The 20,996-nt window shown below is 37.9% G+C and overlaps 2 protein-coding genes across 5 annotated transcripts in view; both read right to left on the bottom strand.

Annotated features, from left to right (window-relative positions):
- Positions 1–6,966: 6,966 nt before the first annotated feature.
- On the bottom strand, positions 6,967–14,547 carry znf16l (zinc finger protein 16 like). The gene is made up of 3 exons (XM_051900983.1): positions 12,826–14,547; positions 11,840–12,022; positions 6,967–9,627 (listed from the first exon to the last, which is right to left on the bottom strand). Exons 1-3 carry the CDS (start codon positions 13,529–13,531, stop codon positions 8,918–8,920), a joined length of 1,599 nt encoding a protein of 532 aa, XP_051756943.1. The 5' UTR covers positions 13,532–14,547; the 3' UTR covers positions 6,967–8,917.
- Positions 14,548–16,030: 1,483 nt separating this feature from the next.
- Positions 16,031–20,996, bottom strand: part of rgs12a (regulator of G protein signaling 12a) — a 38,959-nt gene continuing 33,993 nt past the window's right edge. For all 4 annotated transcript variants that reach the window (XM_051899869.1, XM_051899870.1, XM_051899872.1 and 1 more), the window contains 4 exons: positions 20,936–20,994; positions 20,525–20,639; positions 19,342–19,806; positions 16,031–16,780 (listed from right to left, as the gene is read on the bottom strand). In XM_051899869.1, coding sequence (XP_051755829.1) covers positions 16,500–16,780; positions 19,342–19,806; positions 20,525–20,639; positions 20,936–20,994 — 920 coding nt within the window. In that variant the 3' untranslated portion in view covers positions 16,031–16,499. The remainder of the gene's footprint in view (positions 16,781–19,341; positions 19,807–20,524; positions 20,640–20,935; positions 20,995–20,996) is intronic.

Below are 20,996 nucleotides of genomic sequence, written 5' to 3'. Positions count from 1 at the left end.
TACGAACACTTGATAGTTTTTTAAGTGAATCTACCTCATATCTGTTTATATGTGGTATTATTGACATTCATATCTATTCAAATCATCTGTACATGACTATTACTTGCACAATAAATAATATATATTTGCTTACCTGTCTATTAAAACATGTGAGAGCGGAGTTTCTGTCAAGTCCAAGTTTGTTGCAAAGCTCTCTCCATCTCAAAATTTTCTATACTCGCCAATGAATAATCATGATCCGTGATGACTGAATGACACAGCATCTAGCGGTGTGCTAGATGCTGTATAACCAACACTTTCCCGTTTTGTCCACATTAGTTGCCATAGTTAAGCGGAACCCGGGGATAGCACGGTTATTACATCGTTTATAGGCGGCAATAACAAGGGATGAGCCATTATTTATTTATTATCCATTAGGAATTTATCTGGATATACAAATCCTTGGCAACTTTTGGGATAATGTAAGTACACAGCTGCATGAAATATATCACACTGTGCAGGTGGTTTTTGGATATTTTGTTAAAAACAATGTTACAGATTGTGCCTTTAACATCAGTCTACACTTGTGCAGTTTGTATGAATCAACAACCTTCAATCAAATGAGTCTGTTGTATAATTGAAGAATGCAATTTCAGTAGAAGAATTCTGTCTTTTGCAGATCATATTTCTCATGACAGCAATACTTTTGTAGCTGATTGGATTTTATTACCAATTTCAGATAAACACTTGTCATCCATTCAGTATTCATCATCTAACTTGGTAAACAACCTCAATTCATTCATATTTCTACAGATATTGTATAGTACTGGAAAAACAAATAAAATGATTGCAGAAAACTGGGAGAAATTGTAGGTATTGCTTTACATATGTAGACTATATTGACAAAATGCTCGAAAAACCACCTCGAATACTCCAAAATACATAAAACATTTGCGGATAAAGCAGCGTTTCCATCCCATGTGTTCAAGAGAACAAAATCGTCCAATCATGGGAAATTATCTTGTGTTTGGATGCTGGTGTTTGTGAACGCAATCAGGTGAGATGCTTCTGGGAGGTCATTATACCAAATCATTTTGATGACAGGCTTTGGCTCAGGCATTTCAGAGTGATCATTTACTAACATTTGAGATGCGGTGAGATGCGATTGGTCCGCTGGTTAGTCCAGTTATCTAATCACATCGAATGTTGAGTCAAGTGAGTTTTTTGTTGCGCATCAAGGGATTTATTCGGTATATGTGTTTCCATCGTAGTTTATGTGCATATATTCTTATTGAATAAAAAATGTATCATGCCTCAGTTAAGCGCACAATTTTTTATGCCCATTTACAGAATTTATTCTGATTGGTCAGCAGGGACATTTTGTAGTGAAATGTTATATTATGACTGGTAAACTGAAATTTTGATATTACCTTTTGGACTTTATATTTTAATATAAAACAAGACCCGATGGAAAGCCACCTTCTCTGTTTGTCCTACAGAAAATGGCGTAAAGAAAAGGCATTCATTCCCAGTGTGTGCAATCAGCTAAGCCTGACATTTATGGGCTAGTTTATTGTGTTTATACAACACATTCCAATAGATTTCATCAGATAAATTCATCTTTTATGAAGTCTAGAAAGCAACCATAAATGATTGCTCTGGCGATGTGGCACGTTTTATGCACCACTGAGGATTTTGTATCAGTTAATGGAGTGTAACTACAGTCAGGTGCGGAAAATTATGGTCTTTAACAGACGTGCAGATGTCCTTTAAAATTGCAAAGGAATAGATGTTATGGTGTATTTTAGCTGAATATGTCCATGTAATAGAACCATAAGTGCACTGATGTGCTTGTATTCATACATCAATAAGTCACATTTTAAATTGATCTTGGCCCCTGTCACTGTGTAATGCTTGTGTCAGTGTGAAGGTGAACGTTCAATACTAAACAGAAGTATGCAATCCAATATTTCATGCCTTCAGTACACTCAGGTAAAATGCTGTTGCCTTATAAAAGCATCTAATGAAAACGAGAAGAAAACCTGAAGAAATGTCTGTACATGCCCTAAACATCTGTTTTAAACTAAACTTTTATTTGAAGAACAGAATTTTTTAAGGTTAAACAACAATTATTAGCATGTATAAATATGTCTAAACTTCTTAACAAGGTTAAGCACGATGCATCATAAATGCAAACATTCAAAAATATGCAGGACATATACATAACTAGTTCTTGGGTCATTTTGATTCGCTCCATTCAGTTTTTCTGATATCCAGATATTAAGCTTTGGAATGAAGTGAAGTAAAAGTCTTTAAATGTAAGTGTGTCTTGCTAATGTTATTTATTTCATAATTCATTTCTCTTTAAAAATTTCCTGCTGACGATAATCAACCAAAAAAAAATCTTTTGTTTAAATATTAGGCCATTTGTATGCCAAAATACAAGCTCACCATTAGTTTCACTAATATCCTTATAATTGAAGGCATTATGTCAACACCATTTGTCAGTCAATTATGGGGCGGAGCAACACAGTAGCCCCACCCCATATTCAGCCCTGCCCTGTTCTCCAGGATGCAGACAGGAATAAATGACATTTATTTATGTTTAGCATGGCAGACGTCCCCCCTCTCCCAGAAGGTCCAGGAGTCTCCTGCATATTGATAGCGGCTCCCTGATGCCAGTAAATTACACCGATCAGGCATAACATTATGACGACTGACAGGTGAAGTGAATAACACTGATTATCTCTTCATCACGGCGCCTGTTAGTGGGTGGGATATATTAGGCAGCAAGTGAACATTTTGTCCTCAAAGTTGACGTGTTAGAAGCAGGAAAAATGGATTTGAGCGAGTTTGACAAGGGCCAAATTGTGATGGCTAGACGACTGGGTCAGAGTATCTCCAAAACTGCAGCTCTTGTGGGGTGTTCCTGGTCTGCAGTGGTCCAAGGAAGGAACAGTGGTGAACCGGTGACAGGGTCATGGGCGGCCAAGGCTCATTGATGCACATGAGGAGTGAAGGCTGGCCCATGTGGTCCGATCCAACAGACGAGCTACTGTAGCTCAAATTGCTCAAGAAGTTAGTGCTGGTTCTGATAGAAAGGTGTCAGAATACACAGTGCATCGCAGTTTGTTGCGTATGGGGCTGCATAGCAGCAGACCAGTCAGGGTGCCCATGCTGACCCCTGTCCACCGCCAAAAGTGCCAACAGTGGGCACGTGAGCATCAGAACTGGACCACGGAGCAATGGAAGAAGGTGTGATGTTTTGAGCAATGTTCTGCTGGGAAACCTTGGGTCCTGCCATCCATGTGGATGTTACTTTGACACGTACCACCTACCTAAGCATTGTTGCAGACCATGTACACCCTTTCATGGAAATGGTATTCCCTGGTGGCTGTGGCCTCTTTCAGCAGGATAATGTGCCCTGCCACAAAGCAAAAATGGTTCAGGAATGGTTTAAGGAGCACAACAACGAGTTTGAGGTGTTGATTTGGCCTCCAAATTCCCCAGATCACAATCCAATCGAGCATCTGTGGGATGTGCTGAACAAACAAGTCCGATCCATGGAGGCCCCACCTCGCAATTTACAGGACTTAAAGGATCTGCTGCTAACATCTTGGTGCCAGATACCACAGCACACCTTCAGGGGTCTAGTGGAGTCCATGCCTCAACGGGTCAGGGCTGTTTTGGCAGCAAAAGGGGGACCAACACAATATTAGGAAGGTGGTCATAATGTTACGCCTGATCGGTGTATATACAATAAATTAAAGTGTTGGTGATTCAGTCAGAAATTGTCAGCCGAGATGGATTTACTGTTTCTACCTGGTATACATGCGTTTTTGATAATGGAACATACAAAAAAATAAATAAATAAATAAAATTTGAGTGACTGTTGTTGCTATTTTCCATACAATGAAAATTAAGTGGGTGCTGTTAAAAAAAAAAAAAAAAGAAAGAAAAAAAAAACCATAATAAAATAAAATAAAAATGCCCTAATGAATAATTTTTAGCTGGTAAAATTGTTAACCCTGGGGCATTCCTGTGAAAATTACTCGTATTATCTTCTTACTTACGGTGTCAGTATCATTAATTGGATAAACACAGCATGCAATATGTAGGCTATAGGCCAGTGTTTAGCGTTGCTTACACACTATCAAAATTACAAGTGTGAAATGATGCTTCACCCTTTTAATTAAAAAAGAAGATAGCCTGGAGTTACTCAAAGTATGAAAAGACTACTTATGTATTTGTTTTGTTCCCGTTCCAGCCCTCACAGACTCTGTGATGGAAAGTGGCTGCAGTAGGTAAGTGAGGTTTTGTTTAGCATTGCTACTGTTAGTTAATAAATGCGGCTGTTCACCCTTTGTGTCTACAGCAAACAGCCCACACATGTGGTCTTATCAGGATTGATAAAATTAGACCCTTCTCAGGTGTCCCTAAATGCCCTGCAGTTCCACAATAAGAGCCCAGGTGTTTACATTGTGTCTGTAATGCAACTATAGGCTGGTAAGTGCTTACTGCCTGAACTAATGAAAATGTGTTGTTGGTTTAGCAAGTAGGCTGTTCAATGTTTTCCTTTCAGAATGAATGGTGGCGTCCTTTTTTAGAGCAAATTATTACAAATATTATTTGCATTATTTTTCATTCTTATACACCAAGTGGACATACTTAACTGAAACTGTTTCTCATTATCTGAAAAAATGATGATCTTTTTGCCCTCCATTGATGGAATTTTCGAGAAGAGTCTCACTGCAGCCTGCGACGGACACCCAACCCGGCCCACATTCAAGTGTGACGTCAGAAGCCAGGCCAATGCTGTCCTGCAGACGATTCTTAAGATTTTATCGGCCATGTCAATCACAGTACTGATTGCCTACACCAAACACTGATCCCTAAACCTGCCCATCACTGTAACCTTAAGCAATGAAATAGCTGCAGGGCAGGATTTCTGGTGAAGTGGTTTGGGGGGAAAAATCGCGCCTTCTCATTGAGTTTGAGCTTCGAGAAGACTTAACCCTCATACCTAATTCTTTATCATTTACTCTATTTCTCTTTTTATGACAGATCGCAATGAAACCCACTCAAAACCCACCTAAAACCAACCCTTACACCTGAAACCAACTCATAATCTACACTTACACCTAAACCCGCTTTTTGGGGGGCAGCTATGGTCTAATGGTTATAGAGTCGGACTTGTAACCCGAAGATCGCAGGTTCGAGTCTCAGCCAGAAATGTAGGTGGGGGGAGTAAATGAACAGCACTCTCTTCCACTCCAAGGCACCTTCCCCCCAATTGCTCCCCGGTTGCCACAGCAAAAATGGTTGCCCACTGCTCCGGGTGTGTGTTCACGGTGTGTGTGTGTGCACAAATTCCGAGTGACTACGTCACGTCACTTTCACTTTCTTCACTTAAAACCTACCTTACACCTGAAACCCACTCATAACCTACCCTTACTCCTGAAACGCACTCAAAACCTACCCTTACGCCTAAAAACCCTTTCAGTCGGAAACCTACATACAATAAATCAGGTTTCCGGGGCAAAACGGGGGAGTCACAAAGTGACGTATTGGGCATGGGCGTTGTTGTGGGCGGAGTTGGATGTTCACTGCAGGATGCAGCGAGTCCCACTTGGAATTTTACTTCAATCCATGTTTTCAATGTTATATGGTAGGGGGCATCTTCTGAAAGAGTGCAGAATCTCCAGATTAATGCTGCCTTCATGTGCTATAGGAAATTTGATAATTCTCACTTCTGAAGTTTTGACATGAGAGCGCATTCATTTGCAATTTTTTACCTAGGAAATTTGTATTTACAGTAATTCCAAGAGCATGTGAAGGCAGCATAAAACACAGGCGAAGGAGAAGCAGAAAGAAATTGCTTAGGCTGCTACGCACTAAACGATTTCCAAATCTTAAACGATTTTAAAACTGTGGGAGACCACATTTTGATTGTCATTCTGAATCCGATCTGGACGTAGACTGACAAAAACAAGATTTTCGCGTATTTTTGTTCAAAAATGTTGCGTTTTTAAGAATCTTGCCCACATTCGTGTTGCTAAAAATAAGAATGCATGCAGTTAGAAAGTATAGTTTTTTTTAAGCAGAAGCTCTGTTCAGATATTCATAAAGCAAAATATTCTGGGGGCCATGAAAGTTTTGTGAAAATAAAAAATGCTGGCACTAGCTGGGAACTGTCTACTTTTTTGTCTACTGAAATTTCTTGGAAAGCTATTTTTTTTTGCAGTGTTTCGTCAGCAGAACAATCCAAAAACACATTAAATAACTACAACCCACTGAAGAGATGTAGCCTATGTCTATCCCTCACCGTCTTGCTTTCATTCACGTTAAAAATTAAAGATGGCGCTGCTTTGAATAAGAGCTATTGGCCGCCTAGCTATATGAAGCGCCTGACAAAACCATTTCTTCTTTTGAAGATGATTAATACAAAGCATTTGATGAAAGCAAAAGATGCCTTAAATACACAGCTAAACATATATTTATTTTAAAAAATATATATTAATCAAATTGTGCCCTTATATTTGGTTGTATTTCATCAATAAATATCAACAGTTCCCTTTGAATAGCCTACTTGTGTAGTCTCTGTGTGCGAGAAATTGTTGCTTCTCCTCAAAGTGTTTTCTTGGAAAACACTCTTTCAATCACACACTGCCCTGCAATCTCCTGGAGAGATGACAAGTTCAGCTGGCAGTGTGTTATTAAGGCGTCGGGATTACTGACGATGACTTGTCACCCTCTAATAATGAAAAATAGTTGTTCTAACACCCATGTCTGGATGTTCTTTCTCAGTCTCTCCTGTCGTACATATCCCCTTCACTTAAGTCACTGCATCTTTTTCTAACGCATACCTGAGAGGCATTTCCAGGAAAAATGACTGCAGCAGCATTCAAACTGTCAAAGCCTGTGTCAATCACTATTTGTGTCCATAGCCATTTAAATCATGTTACAAAAAAACAACAAACACATCACTTCATACACAAGTGTTATTTTAATGTGCTTTGATAACATGTCATGATGTCAACAACCGCTTATAAATACATAAACAACTAGAACCATAGTTTAAGAGTATTTATTAGTTAAAGTTCAGGTTGCTTTGTACAGATCATTCAAATGACAAATTGTACCGTTTTGTGCTATTTAATGTGTAACATTCAGGATATCTTGAGATCAGCACTATGGGGGGAAAAAATCTCGCATCCAAAGATCCATCTGATGCATTGCTAGCATTTCCAACACTTGGTGTACTTCATTCAGTCATTTCCATCATTATGTGTGTCCAAGTTAATTTCAGAATAACAGGCTTTAGAATTTTTCTAAAGCCATATTTTTCCATTCAGGTATATTTTCCCAAACGTATAAGTTGTTAAAATACAGGTAGACATATATAAACAAATTCACTAATATAAATAAAAAACGCGTTAATAGTGAGATCACATAATTGGAACAAATTGAAATTCGATACAGGTACAGACTGCCCAGGTGATACCGATGCAGTAACATAAGCCATCCACACGATGGCACCACTCAAAACGGCACCTCTTTAAAAGTGCTCGAGACTATAATATCTTTTCAAAATGACACTGTTAACTACCTGATTTTTAATAACATGAGTTAATGAAACAACTTTCAGTTGTATTAAAAAATATGTTACATCAGTTGTATGCTGGTCAACCCTAATAGTAATTAGTACGTTGCAGATTATCTTTTACATTTCTTATACATTATAACTTGATTATTGGATACTAATGATTGGATTTGCATCACCATGGTATTCTTTGTACACTAGTGTTCAAAAGTTGTTTTTAAAAAGGAATTAATTTCTTCCGCAAAACTTCATGAGTCTTGCGGAAGAACATTGTAGCCGCGGGTACTTCTGTTTATGTATGACGAGTCACGCAGGTACTGGGCTACTCCTCCGCAGCGGTTGAGGTTTCGCCTGGTCTAAAATAGTCCGAATATAAACACTTCTTATAAGCGTACCGTAGTGATTCAGAATAAGACCAAATGTTATATCAATTCTGAACAAAAAAAAAAAAAAGAAAAAAAAAAAGGTAACATACTGTACCTTTAAGTTGACCAAAAGTCACAGTATTGTTACTTCTATTTCAAATAAATGCTGAGATAAATTTTTCTATTCATCAAAGAATACTGATAAAAAGTCTCTCCACAGGACTAAATTACATTCAAATATAATAAAACCGAAAAGATATTTTAATTTGTAACAATATTTCACAACATTATTATATCTTTACTGTATTTATTATCAAATAAATGTAGTCTTGGTGAGCACAAGTTTTTCAAAACATTTTAAAAATCTTACCGACCCCAAACTTTTGAACAACAGTGTACATATTACATGAATATGAAAACTATTCAATACAATGTGTATATATCCAAGTAACATTGTATTACAATCTGATACCATGGTACTTTTTGTAAAGGGTGGAAGAGGTCATGTCATGCTGAATCATTATAAATGTATCATTATTTAAATTAACTTAAAATACTGTTAAATTAGTTTTTGAAAGGCAGTTAATCTGACCTTGCGGACCTGCTATCTAGTTCTAAACAGAGTAAGGAATTCTGAAACACTTTTTACAAAAAGTCTGAATAAAAAGATGAAGTTTTGAAATGTCGTGTATGGAAGTTGGAAGATACTATTGCAAAATGTTTCAAAAATGAACATTTAACGAGCAGCAATTTACTGTTAAATATGACGTTAACAAACTTAAATGAGGAAAAACAAGCTAATTCAGTCAGCTTCTTGTTCATGATGAAACCTGATGTTTTTTGTTTTTTTTTTACTGTCATAGTGACTTTTCTCACATCTTTCTTTGACCAATCTGACTTTAAAATTGATCCTGAACCAGCAGTCGAGGAAGTAATGAACCACTTTTTGAACATATCTGTCACCTGGCTATCACCCAGTTTGCACCTTGTCTTCCTGCGGCCATGCTGGACTGTGTCCGCTGGGTAACTGGGTAGCCGGCATACAGCGATGACTCTTGTATGTGCCCAGATGCCTGAAGCTCCGCCCACACTGGTAGCAAGAGTAGGGCGTCGCGCCGCTGTGAATGCGCATGTGTGTGTATAAATTGCCCAGCTCTTTGAATCTGCGGCCGCACTGAGGACAGGCGTACGGGCTCTCTCCCGTGTGCACACGCTGGTGGCGCTTCAGTCCGGACAGCACTGGGAAGCCCTTACCGCACTGCGGACAGGGGAAGGGGCTCTGGGCTCCGCTGTGGCTAAGGCGGTGGCTCTTGAGACGTGCGGCGTGGCGGAAACGCTCTCCGCACTCAGGGCAAACGAAGGGCTTCTCACCGGTGTGGATGCGCTGGTGTTGCCGCAAGTTGCCCAGATAGTTGAAATGACGCCCACAGTCGCCACACTCATAGCCGCCCTCTACTTTCCTCTCCCGTGCACCCCTGCCAACAGGTCCTTCTGGGCCTCCCAGAGCTCGCCCCGCCTCGCCCGAGTCGCCCTCCCCGCGAGAGGAAGAACTGCCCGGCGGCGACTGCAGAGCGCTCTCGTCGTGATGCATGAGCTTGACGTGTTCCTCCAGGAAAGAGGAGTCAGGGCAAAGAGTTCCACAGAAGGGGCAAATGAAGGTTTGAGAGGAGAACTGCTGACCTGGAAGAGAGCGTCAATAAATCAATTCATATTTCACAATTACACCAAGTGATTATTTTAAAGAAATTAATACTTTTATTCAGTAAGGATGCATTAATTTGATCAAAATTTAATTATAAACTGACATTCAAAAAAGGTTTCTTTCTTGTATTGCAGTTTCCACAAAAAATAGTAAGCAGCACAACGGTTTTCAACATAGATAATAATAAGAAATGTTTCTTGAGTAGCAAATCAGCATCTTAGAATGATTTCTGAAGGATCATGTGACACTGAAGACTGGAGTGATGATGCTGAAAATTCAGCTTTGCATCACAGGAATAAATTACATTTCTTATTACATAAGAAAAAATATCCATAATTATAACTTTATAAACTGTAATGGGTAACGTCCGTCCGTCACAATTTTCATTTTTGGGTGGACTATCCCTTTAACGCTGCATTTACGTCAGGAAAGTTATCCAATGTTCACAGTTGGTTAGTTAGCTATAGAAACACTAGAGAGCAGCATATTTACTGTTAATTATATATGTCTGTTTGAATAAATTTATCATGAAGACAAGTGTTTATGAAAACTCCCTTATGACAACTGAGTTGTATATAAACATTTTAGTTTTTATTTGAGTGTAATTATTACATTGGAAAATAAAAAGTGAAAGTGACGTACCACATACTCAGAATTTGTCCTCTGCATTTAAAGTTGCAATATGTAATATTTTCTGTCCGCTAGAGGCCTATTCAAAACAAAGGCTTAGCTTGATGACACCAAGTTTGAGCGCGGAATCTTGGGACATGTGGTCTTCACCTCAACGGCCGGTGGAAAAGAATCGGGATAGGACTCGGGAAGAAATCATGTTCATGGATGCGATTATTAATGTTACTGTAGTATGAAGCAGAGCAGGACCGAGTGTTGTGGGAGCTGAACGAGGCCGCTGGAGCGATTGCGCAACACACGCCTCACGAGCAGCTGAACTTCCGCTTTTCTGGTCATGAGCATGAGGTAACGCAGCTCTGTTTATCATATTAGATACATTTGAGTGTGTTAAAAATGTTATAGCGTTACTCTGTGCGTTCGCTTGCCGGCTGCTGTGAGATACTTGTTGCACACTGCAGTAAGCTAGATCGATTTTAGAATATCATATTAAATACTGGATGGCTTGTGTTGATAAATAGCATGCAATTAATTTTAAAACATATTGTATGATGGAGAAAATGCTTTATTACTGTTACTAAAAATAAAGCTGCATCTGATTATGCTATGTTAGCTACTTCACAAAATAGTGTTTTTCTCTGAGGCACGGTAAAGCATGGTACTCGCAAAAAATCAAGAAAATTAGATTTAAACAATAAGACTAAACGTGTTGAGCTATATAACAACAATTAGTTTTCTGTCAATAAATATATCAAAGCAGTTGTTCCCTTGCCTATTAAAACATGTAAATATTAAAGCCTCTTTGGTGTTTCTATGGTTTCTACAACTGATGGTAACGCGGGTATGACACAATTGACAGGCGACTCCTCACACGTCCCGGAGCCTTGGTTAAAATTGCAATTTTCTCACGATTTACAAATAGTTGCAAACATTTGGGATATTGTAAGTACTCAAGTGAACAAAATATGTAACTTAGTGGTTTTTGGATATTTTACTGCAAAATTCTTACATATTGCCCCTTTAACCCATCCAGTTAGTGCACACACATTAGGAGTAGTGAGTAGTGAACACACACACACCTGGAGCAGTGGGCAGCCATTTTGCTGTGGCACCCGGGGAGTGATTGGGGGTTAGGTGCCTTGCTCAAGGGCACCTCAGTCATTTCCTGCCAGTATTGAGAATCAAACCCACACCCTTCAGGTTACCAGTCTGACTCTCTAACCATTAGGCCACGACTGCCCCCAAAATGCTAAAAAGCAGTTGAATATATTAGTTTGGGCTCTGTTGTTAATTTTAACTTCTAATACTATAGTAATGTACCAAATGAGAGGGTTCCCTGTATAGTTTACAGCATTAGTTGGGACAGAATTTAAGAAAATCAAACAATCTGTATCGACAGATAAAATTCTAAATAATTGGCTATTGTGTTGGCTGAAAATGTAGTATCAGTGCATCTCTAGTAAAGATAGATTAAATGTTCACATAAGAGTTAGCAGAACACATAATTATTCCCAGCTGTATTCAGCTGAAACTGCTACATTCCCTTTCTTTTAAAACACTGACCTGGCTCGATTCGGTCCATACTGTCCTCCGCTGGGCTGCTCCTGTCTTCTCGCGGGGAGCCCTGAGTGTCCAGAGGAAAATGGTCAGACACCGACCTCAGACTTCCTCTTCCTCCTTCAGAGTCTTCATTTTCTTCATCCTCATCCACAGGAGGAACATCTTCACATTTTGTTTCAGCATCACCTAAAGAAGTAGAGGAGAACAGGGATAAATGCAACACCCTCTGGGTTTTGATTATTTTTTTCAGTCAATCTTCAGCTTTAATTTTTTTATTTTTAAAAAATTTAATAACTGAAGCGAGGCTGATACAATTAAACTTGATGTAGAGTACTTAAATTTCATACAAGATCAGGCATGAAAATTTTCAAAGTATAAAGCAAGAAACAGTTGCACATAAAATTTTGCAGCAACAACAGCATTTGAAAAGATTAATACATGCATGTACTATACTATAAGCAACTATGTGCAAATGTTCATATACTACTAATGCAAACTAGATGCAAATATGCATACCATACATTAATACTATATTTGCACGTGTATATACATACTGCAATGCATGCATACTACATACATATATGCATCTATATGTATTCTATAATGCATGTATAATATAAAATATGCGCATACAACAATGCATGCATACTACATGCAAACATATGCAAGACACAAGCTTGCATATTTTATATTAGGCATCTGCATGCATACTATAAGCAGCTACGCATATACTACAACAAATGCATACTACATGCATACAGTATTCGCGTATTGTGATATATACATATTTCAATACATGCATATTATGCTACAATGCATGCATACTTAATACACATATATTCATGATATACTATAATGCATGCATACCATAAATTGTGTACGACAAAGCATGCAAACTATATGTAAACGTCATGTATATGTAAATGTATTTGTAAAATGCAATGCATATAATATGCAAGTACATATACAAGTAATTGATTGAGCAGTACCTTTAAACTCTGAGTTCAGTTCGACCCCTGCCATCCACTCATAGTCATACATGCGCTTGCTGGCGGACGGCAGCATGTTGAAGATGTCCGTGTCTGCGTCAGTGTCCGCGGAACCGCTGTCCGTCCACAGGCTCAGAGACGCGTGCGGCTGCGGTTCGGTCCGCATGTCCCGTTCGGACCCAAAGGCCTGACTGCTGTGGTCGCTCTCCACTTCAGCAGCACCCCGCTGGTTCTTATCCTTCATCAGATAGTCGCAGATGGCATTGATGTTCTCCTTCTTGACCACGGGCGTCCCGGGTTTGGTTTTCTTCGGGTCGACGTTGTATTTCTGGCCCGTTTGATGCTCTGATTTCCTGACGTCCAGGGTGCTGGAGTTAGAAACCCTCCCGTCTTTCTCCGTCGACTCCAGCTTGGCCTTAAGCAGCTCGATCTCGTCGGTTTTCTCGCGGAGCTCCATCTTCAGGACTCTGATCCGGACGCCGACCAGCTTGCGTATCTCGGACAGCGCGGACTCCAGCACCACCGTGATGTTTCTGCCCAGGTGCTCCGTGATCTCGGTCACCGAGCACACCAGCTGCTCGTCGGGCTCGAGCTCGGAGAAATCCTCCTCGTCTCGGCTGAAGGAGCCCGTGTTGTCCATAAACGCGCCCTGGGACTCAGAAGACGGTCCTGTTTCCATATAGCAGTGGTTTCTTTTTCGGCTCATGCTGAAGAGCGCAGGCACTCAGCGCAGATGGTACAGTGTTTTGATCGTGATGGACACTAAGGATGCACAGACACCATAGAACACCAGAAGAACTTCCTCTCACTTCGGAAGTTGAGTATATAAACAGCGCCCTCTACAGAGCCATCCTGTAGCTGCAAAGGGAGACAGACAGAAAGATAGATCGACAGAGTACGAAGTGTAATAGTTTTTATGAGGTCATGTAGTTATGAACTGGCTATACTTTATACAAAGTATAAACTGTATAATTTGAAATGACACTTCATACAGGCTATTTGTGTCATCAAACGGATTGCACTTTATGGACTTTTATTGCACTTTTACAGGATTCTCTGATGTTATCTCGTTGTTATTTATAACAATGACAATAAAGAACCTGAATAAATTCATGAAATACTCTAACTGTGCTGTTAAAAATAGTTTGAGCTGCGGCACAACACAGTATATCAAAGCTATGACTATGAGAAAGGTCTGTTTCAGACCGAGCAGGTTGAATAAAATAACTCATGCCCTTTTGTTTGCTTTATCTCTGTTTTTGAAGCAGGACAAATTATGTTTCACCTAATGTCCACTTTAGACTCATTTTCGACTTGACTTTGTACACTTAAATCTCACTTGTTATTTGTTTGCTTCCGTTCAATCTGTTGTTGATTGATTACATGTTATTCTCACAATGGCAGTAAATTATTCATAATTCATTGATTCTCCCTATACCACTGCTTTTTATCTTTTAAATTTTCCTTTCTAAAAAAGCCTACTGCTTATATACATTCTCGAAGGTGTTTCCATGTAACGTTAACCATTTATTAAACGGTTAGTTCCTGTCCTTGATTCTGATTGGTCAATAGCTGTGTTTTATTCACGATAAAACACGGCTATGACCGCTTCACCCAACGGTTCTGTGTATCACTACACAACACCCTTAGCAACCACTCTTAGCAACGTAAACTGTATGTTCTCAATTGATATTGTTCATTGAAGCTTACTGTTTTATGTAGAAGAGTATTGTGAGAAAGAGATCGAGTGTGCGAGTTTATTACCTGCATTCAGATTTAGCATTTTCCTTCAGGTCGGTATGTTCATAATAAAAATCTGTTTAAATGTCCGATGTATTGTCCTGTCCTTTTAACAGTTAAGGGGGTTTCCAGTGACTGACAGCGCTAGTCAAAGCATTTTTCAGTTGCGTCTTGTTCCGTTCCGTGTTCACAACAATTCAGTATTTTCAATATAAAAGTTTTCGCTTCTGACTGACAGACTCATAAGGACAGTCTTTGCCGCCATCTAGTGGCGCAATAATGCAACTTCTGTTGCTGTTCACGGTCGGACTATTTTTTTCGGCGGAAGGAAGGCTTTTAGTGATTTTACTTTTAAAATAATTTTTTAAATATTTTTTGGAAAGTGTTTTGTTTTGATTGTTTTTATTTTAAAATGATTTATTTTGATATTAAATTTATGATTCAATTAGTTTTTTTTAATTCCATCACAAACCCCAGTTTGGGAAACTCTGACGTAATGTAATATTTAATGCAATCCATGTTGTTTCTTTTTCTTTGTATTTTTATATCAATATAGTACAAGATTATCCTTTTCAAATCAATGTGATAAACGAGTTAGGTCAAAAGTAATCTAAAAGTAGTCAGATTATATTACATTAAATGTGTAATGTAATAGATTACATTACTAACTACAATTTTTGTCTTGTAATTTGGAATCAGTAACCAACTGCAATTTGCAAGTAATCTACACAGCAGCACTTGGGTCTTAAAGGGATAGTTCACCCAAAAATGAAATTTCTGTCATTAATTTCTCACCCTCATGTCGTTTCACACCCGTAAGACCTTCGTTCATCTTCGGAACACAAATTAAGATATTTTTGATGAAATCTGAGAGTTTTTTTTAATCCCCCATAGAAAGCAACGTAATTACCACATTCAAGGTCCAGAAAAGTAGTAAAGACATAATTAAAATAGTCAACGTGACTGCAGTGGTTAACCTTAATGTTATGAAGCGACGAGAATACTTTTTGTGTGCAAAAATGAAACAAAAATAACGACTTTATTCAACAATTTCATCTCTCCCCTGTCAGTCTCCTATGCTGTTTACGTTGAATAGACAGTACAGGCTTCCGTGTACTACGTCAGAACGGCGGCTCATTAGTCACGTTAACTATTTTAATGATGTCTTTACTACTTTTCTGGACCTTGAATGTGGCAATTACGTTGGTTTCTATGGGGGATAAAAAAAACTCTCGGATTTTATCAAAAACATCTTAATTTGTGTTCTGAAGATGAACGAAGGTCTTACGGGTTTGGAACGATATGAGGGTGAGAAATTAATGACAGAAATTTCATTTAACCCTTAAAAAAGTTCTTCTTTTAAGTATAAAAATGATCTCACAAGTTACAAAAAAAAAGTTACAAAAAAAGTTTACAACAAACACATAGTGAGCCCAAACAGGGACAAAAATAGATGACTCTAAAATTGTTTAAAATGCATTTTTAATAATTAATAATCATTCATTTTTCTGTGGCTTTTATAACTGAATCCGCGTTCAACAAGACTAGATGTGTTCGCAATTCCAAAATTACAGTACAAGACAGCCTCTGAAAAAAATCAAAAAATCCATTTAAAGGAATTTATGGGAATTGGTGCACTAAGTTCCACTATAACTACTGAAACCATTTGCATTTACCTCCCACTATTAACCAACTAGCTCCCAACTAGTTAGGCTACACTGATATTCTAATGTGCACTATGATCCCAATCTAACACTGAACACAGTTTTATATTATCATTAAATAAAGAATGGTCGTAAGTTACAAAATATTAATGAACAACCTCTTCAATCTTAGGTTACATTATTAACATACACAATATTTTCCACATGCACATTTTATCCATATCAGTGGTTCCATATCAGTCTTTGAAAATGTCTAACAAGCAGCTTCCTTCAGACAAACGTTGCTTTATATTGCACAGTGTCGCTCTCGTTGACTTCCAGCACCCCGCTGAGGGGACGGGACGATTCTGTGGGGGGGTAAATGCCATTTCTCATTTTGTTCTGGCACTGGCGAAGCTCAGCTGCGTAACCCTCAAAGCTGTCCTCCAGAGTGACGCCCTCCACACTGACCCCCTTGTCCAGCACAGATGAGTCCACTTGGGATGTTGAGGAGGGGTGCTGAGTGCCTTGCTTTTTGACCGCTGAAGTGCACGTGTTTCCTTCTTCTGTACCTGGAGAAAAGTTTGCAAACAAATCAGCAAAGCACAAATAAAGAAACATACAGATAGAATGTGGGAATGGGGAACCAGAAGAATCGGATTGTTTCATTTAAGCTAAATGAATGTCAGGTTTAGGTTGGAATTGCAACTTGATTTATTTATATGGTTATCACATCTTTACGTTGTTCTGAACATGGACATGCTTTGGAATATATATATAAGTTAAATATAATAAAGTTATAATAAAGTTTAGATTAATTATATTGAGACAGCATGTTGTAGGATACTATTATTAAATATAATAATAATAGTTAGTAAACATTTTCAATTGTTCACTTTTTATTAATACTCCATACTAAAACTTGTTGACTGAGCAACATTACTTTGACAGTGACATCCAACCACAAGGTGGCAGGATGTTGCCATTAGTTTTAACATAACTCAATCAAAACTCAGCATAATTTCAGGATGTTGTCATTACTTTATTAATTATAAAAATGTTTTTGCCAATGGAAAAATCTTATTGTTAAGGAACCAGGGTGATACTAACTTCTGGGTTGGCCTACAAAAATATGTCATCCCTGCACCACTCTAGAGAAGAAACCGGTTTAGTAAAATTACTACAACAAATCTAAAAATGAGCTAGAATGAAGTGTGTTGAGAAGAGCGTTTCTAGTTCATGATCACTGGAAACAGGCAAATGATGTAGACGGCAGAGCTTTCTTCATGTTCATGCTCTCATAGATCACTAATGCTTTCCATGCAAAGAAATCTTACTTTAGCATGTTAATAGGTTGGAAATTTTGTGCAAAAACATGCCATACACCATATCAGAGATTTTGATTATTATAGGATAAATGTTATGTTACCAATAATGCTTTCTGGTTTCAGATCAGCTCTAGATTACTTCATATAATCGGAATCAACAAGGCACCATATTTTTCAAAAGCAACCGATGCAAGTATGAATGGGATTTCTAAGATGCAGAAAAGGAAAAGAGAACAAAGAAACATGATTACACCAGGAAAGATATAATTGATCAGAAGTGTAGGGATGTCACACAAGATCACAAGAAAGTCTAGTCTGATTTTGCTAGCATTTATTAGATCCGATCAGATTCACACAGAATCAACATGATCAACTACAAAGGAAACAGGATAGCAAGCAAATCAACAATGCGACTGTTTCATAGCCTATAGCTTGAATCTGAAATTCAGCTTTGCTGAATGGCACTTTAGGCAATGATTAGGTGGGTAGAGACACATCTGCACAGCTTGCATCAAAAGGAAAAGTAAAAAAAAAGGATGAATAAAAACACTATATGACAGTTTTTTAAATGATTATTTACAACCCTCAGAAACACTGTAAGCAGCACAGTCTTTAATATACATTAACAGCATGATCTATATGGTGTCTTATTTGTATAAGGATGCATCAACACAGAAAAGACAAATTAATGTCTTGTTAATTTAAAGCTTTCAACACATTACACAGTCCACAGTTACATATAAACGAACTCTGAGCTGAATAGCATACTAGCATAATACTATTTCTGTATACTGTGCATTGTATGCACATTTTCTACAAACACAGAGTATCCAGATGCCCTACTAGATTTGATAAATGTAGGATAGAACAGAATACCCTGCGTAGAATACTATATGCACTTGCACTATATCCACAATGCAATGCACTTGATCTGACCCTCTATTTGATGATTTTGTGTTTATAACTCATTTAATTTGTTCTTGTAATTAGGTTACAATGATGGTTATAAGTGCAAAATCTATGTTGTTTCACATATTATTTTTAAAGAAGCATTAGGCAGTTTATAGTACATACTGTGTACTATGCAGTACACTAGTATACCATTTCAAGAACAGCAGCACTACCGTTCAAAAGTTTGGGGTCAAAACTTTTTTGTGCGTGTGTGTGTGTTTAAAAAAAAAAAAAGTATTCAGCAAGGAAATTGATCAAAAGTGACAGTAAAGACATTTATAATGTTACAAAAGATTTCTATTTGAAATAAATGCTGCTCTTTTGAACTATCCATTCATCAGAGTCCTGAAAAAATGTATCACGGTTTCTACAAAAATATTAAGCAGCACAACTAATTTCAATGTTGATAATAAGAATAAATGTTTCTTGAGCATCAAATCAGCATATGAGAATGATTTCTGAAGGATCATGTGACACTGAAGACTGGAGTAATGATGCTGAAAATTCAGAAAATTATATTTTTGAAATATATTCAGATAGAAAACAACTATTTTAAACTGTAATAATATTTCACAATATTACTGTTTTTACTGTATTTTTGATCAAATAAATGCAGCCTTGGTGAGCATAAGAGACTTCTTTCAAAAACAAAACCTTACCAACCCCAAACTTTTCAACAGAAGTGTATGTAATTATGAATATGAAATTAGATCAACTCTATCAAGTGTATGTCAGTCTTGTCAGGTGAATATGGGATGTGTGTTTTTAATATTTCACTAATCCATTCAGACACGCCACCCACCACACGCAAACACACACAGCCACACTCACGGCTAGTCAGGCGGGAGAAATACCTGGGCTGGCTCGCCTGTGAATGCATGACGGAGGAGTGAAGTTGGCCTCAGGTAAGCTGCCCTCATAAGGAGGCGAAGAAAGCGGTGGAGGCGGAAGCAGAGTGGAGTTAGGGCTATTGATGTCCCCCTCCCCCACCAGAGTCAGATCGCCCAGCCCTTCCTCCTCTTGGCCCTGGAGACCAGTAGGGCGTAGGACAGGGGAGAGTGGGGTGATGAAAGGGGGCGAGTCGGGGCTGGGTGCACGGGGGTGTCCGTTAGAGGAGCTGGGTTTACGGGGTTGGAGGTTTGTGGTGGTGGTTGTGTGGCCGGGTTTATGGGATGTGGGGGTTGAGCAGGCAGGAGGTTGGGGTTCGGGATCAGGGTTCACACGGAGAAAGTCAGGAAGCACAAGATCTTCTTTTCTCAGCAAGCCTCTCTGGTCATCGACGCGACTGCTCTGTGCACGACTCAACAACTCGAAAAATTCTAGAAAAAAAAGAGTGATTTAAACAATAAGTAAACGGTAACCATTATAGCATGTAGCCCAGATCAAATTAAGCCGATAGACAATAAAACATGCTACAGTTTTATGTCCCAAAAAGTATTGGGAAATATATATTAATAGTACAAAAATAAAAATAATAATAATAATAACTATATATATAGTTATTATTATATTATTATTATTATTATTATTATATAATACTCATATATATATATATATATATATATATATATATTCAGTTATTGTTAACTAATACTATTAAAAATTATTTTTTATTAATTTAAATAAAGATGAAATAAAAAAAAATATATAAATTGAAGTACTAAAATGACAAACTAAAATAAAATAAAGCAAGACAGAAATATTTAAAAAGAAAATAAATAAATAAATAAAAGCACCTAACAAAGTTACAAAAACAATCTAAAATTTAAATAAAACCTGAAAATATATATATAAAAAAAACTTATTCAAAATATGAATAAATACTATTATATAAATAAAAATAAAAATAAAATAATGGAAAAATATCAAAACATTTTAAAGAAAGAAAGCTCTTTTCAAGGTAAACAGTAAGGCAAACACATTTGTTAAAACATTTGTAGGTGTGACTTATGTTCCCAAATACATTTTGACAAAAACAATGGACATAATAACACTGAAAATTTAAGTGAAATTCAGCGAAAAGTGGAAAATAAGTACCCTCTGCTTCATCCATATGATTCTTTTTCCCTTTCTTCCTCTCTGACGCAGCTGTCCGGGGATGCTTGTCTTCAGCATCTCCTTTCGACGGTTTCCCTGCCGAGCTGTCGTCTCTCTAGCAATGCAGAAATGACAGATGTAGGACGACTGAATATTTGTCTTAGAGACTGACATGTTCATAAAGGTTTTATTCCCTTTATAAAATAGGAATTGTGTCTAAACACTAAAAAAAAGCCATTAGCATGCATGTACCCACAAGTTCATGCTCAGCACACCCATACATGTTTAGAGTTAGTAATATACAGAGAATGTTGTAAATAGAGTATATCAGATGAATCAACACAGGAGTATTTAAAGGAACGAAGCAGGCAGGACATCTTACAACATCACAGTTACTGATGTCACTCTCACCTCTCTTGGGAGACCTTTCTGGGCAGCTGGTGTTTTGGAGTTGAGTGTTTTAGACTTGTCT

Source organism: Ctenopharyngodon idella, chromosome 7 (genome assembly GCF_019924925.1).
Source record: "Ctenopharyngodon idella isolate HZGC_01 chromosome 7, HZGC01, whole genome shotgun sequence".
NCBI classification, from domain to species: domain Eukaryota; kingdom Metazoa; phylum Chordata; class Actinopteri; order Cypriniformes; family Xenocyprididae; genus Ctenopharyngodon; species Ctenopharyngodon idella.
This window is presented reverse-complemented; position numbering and strand designations above follow the sequence as displayed.

What these genes read in the sequence shown, in the direction of transcription:
- znf16l (XM_051900983.1), bottom strand. Translation starts at nt 13,531, where the DNA reads ATGAGCCGAAAAAGAAACCACTGCTATATGGAAACAGGACCGTCTTCT. An exon ending in ACTGAACTCAGAGTTTAAAG is followed by an intron (nt 12,023 to 12,825) that starts GTACTGCTCAAT and finishes CTACTTCTTTAG; the next exon opens with GTGATGCTGAAACAAAATGT. An exon ending in TATGGACCGAATCGAGCCAG is followed by an intron (nt 9,628 to 11,839) that starts GTCAGTGTTTTA and finishes GCTCTCTTCCAG; the next exon opens with GTCAGCAGTTCTCCTCTCAA.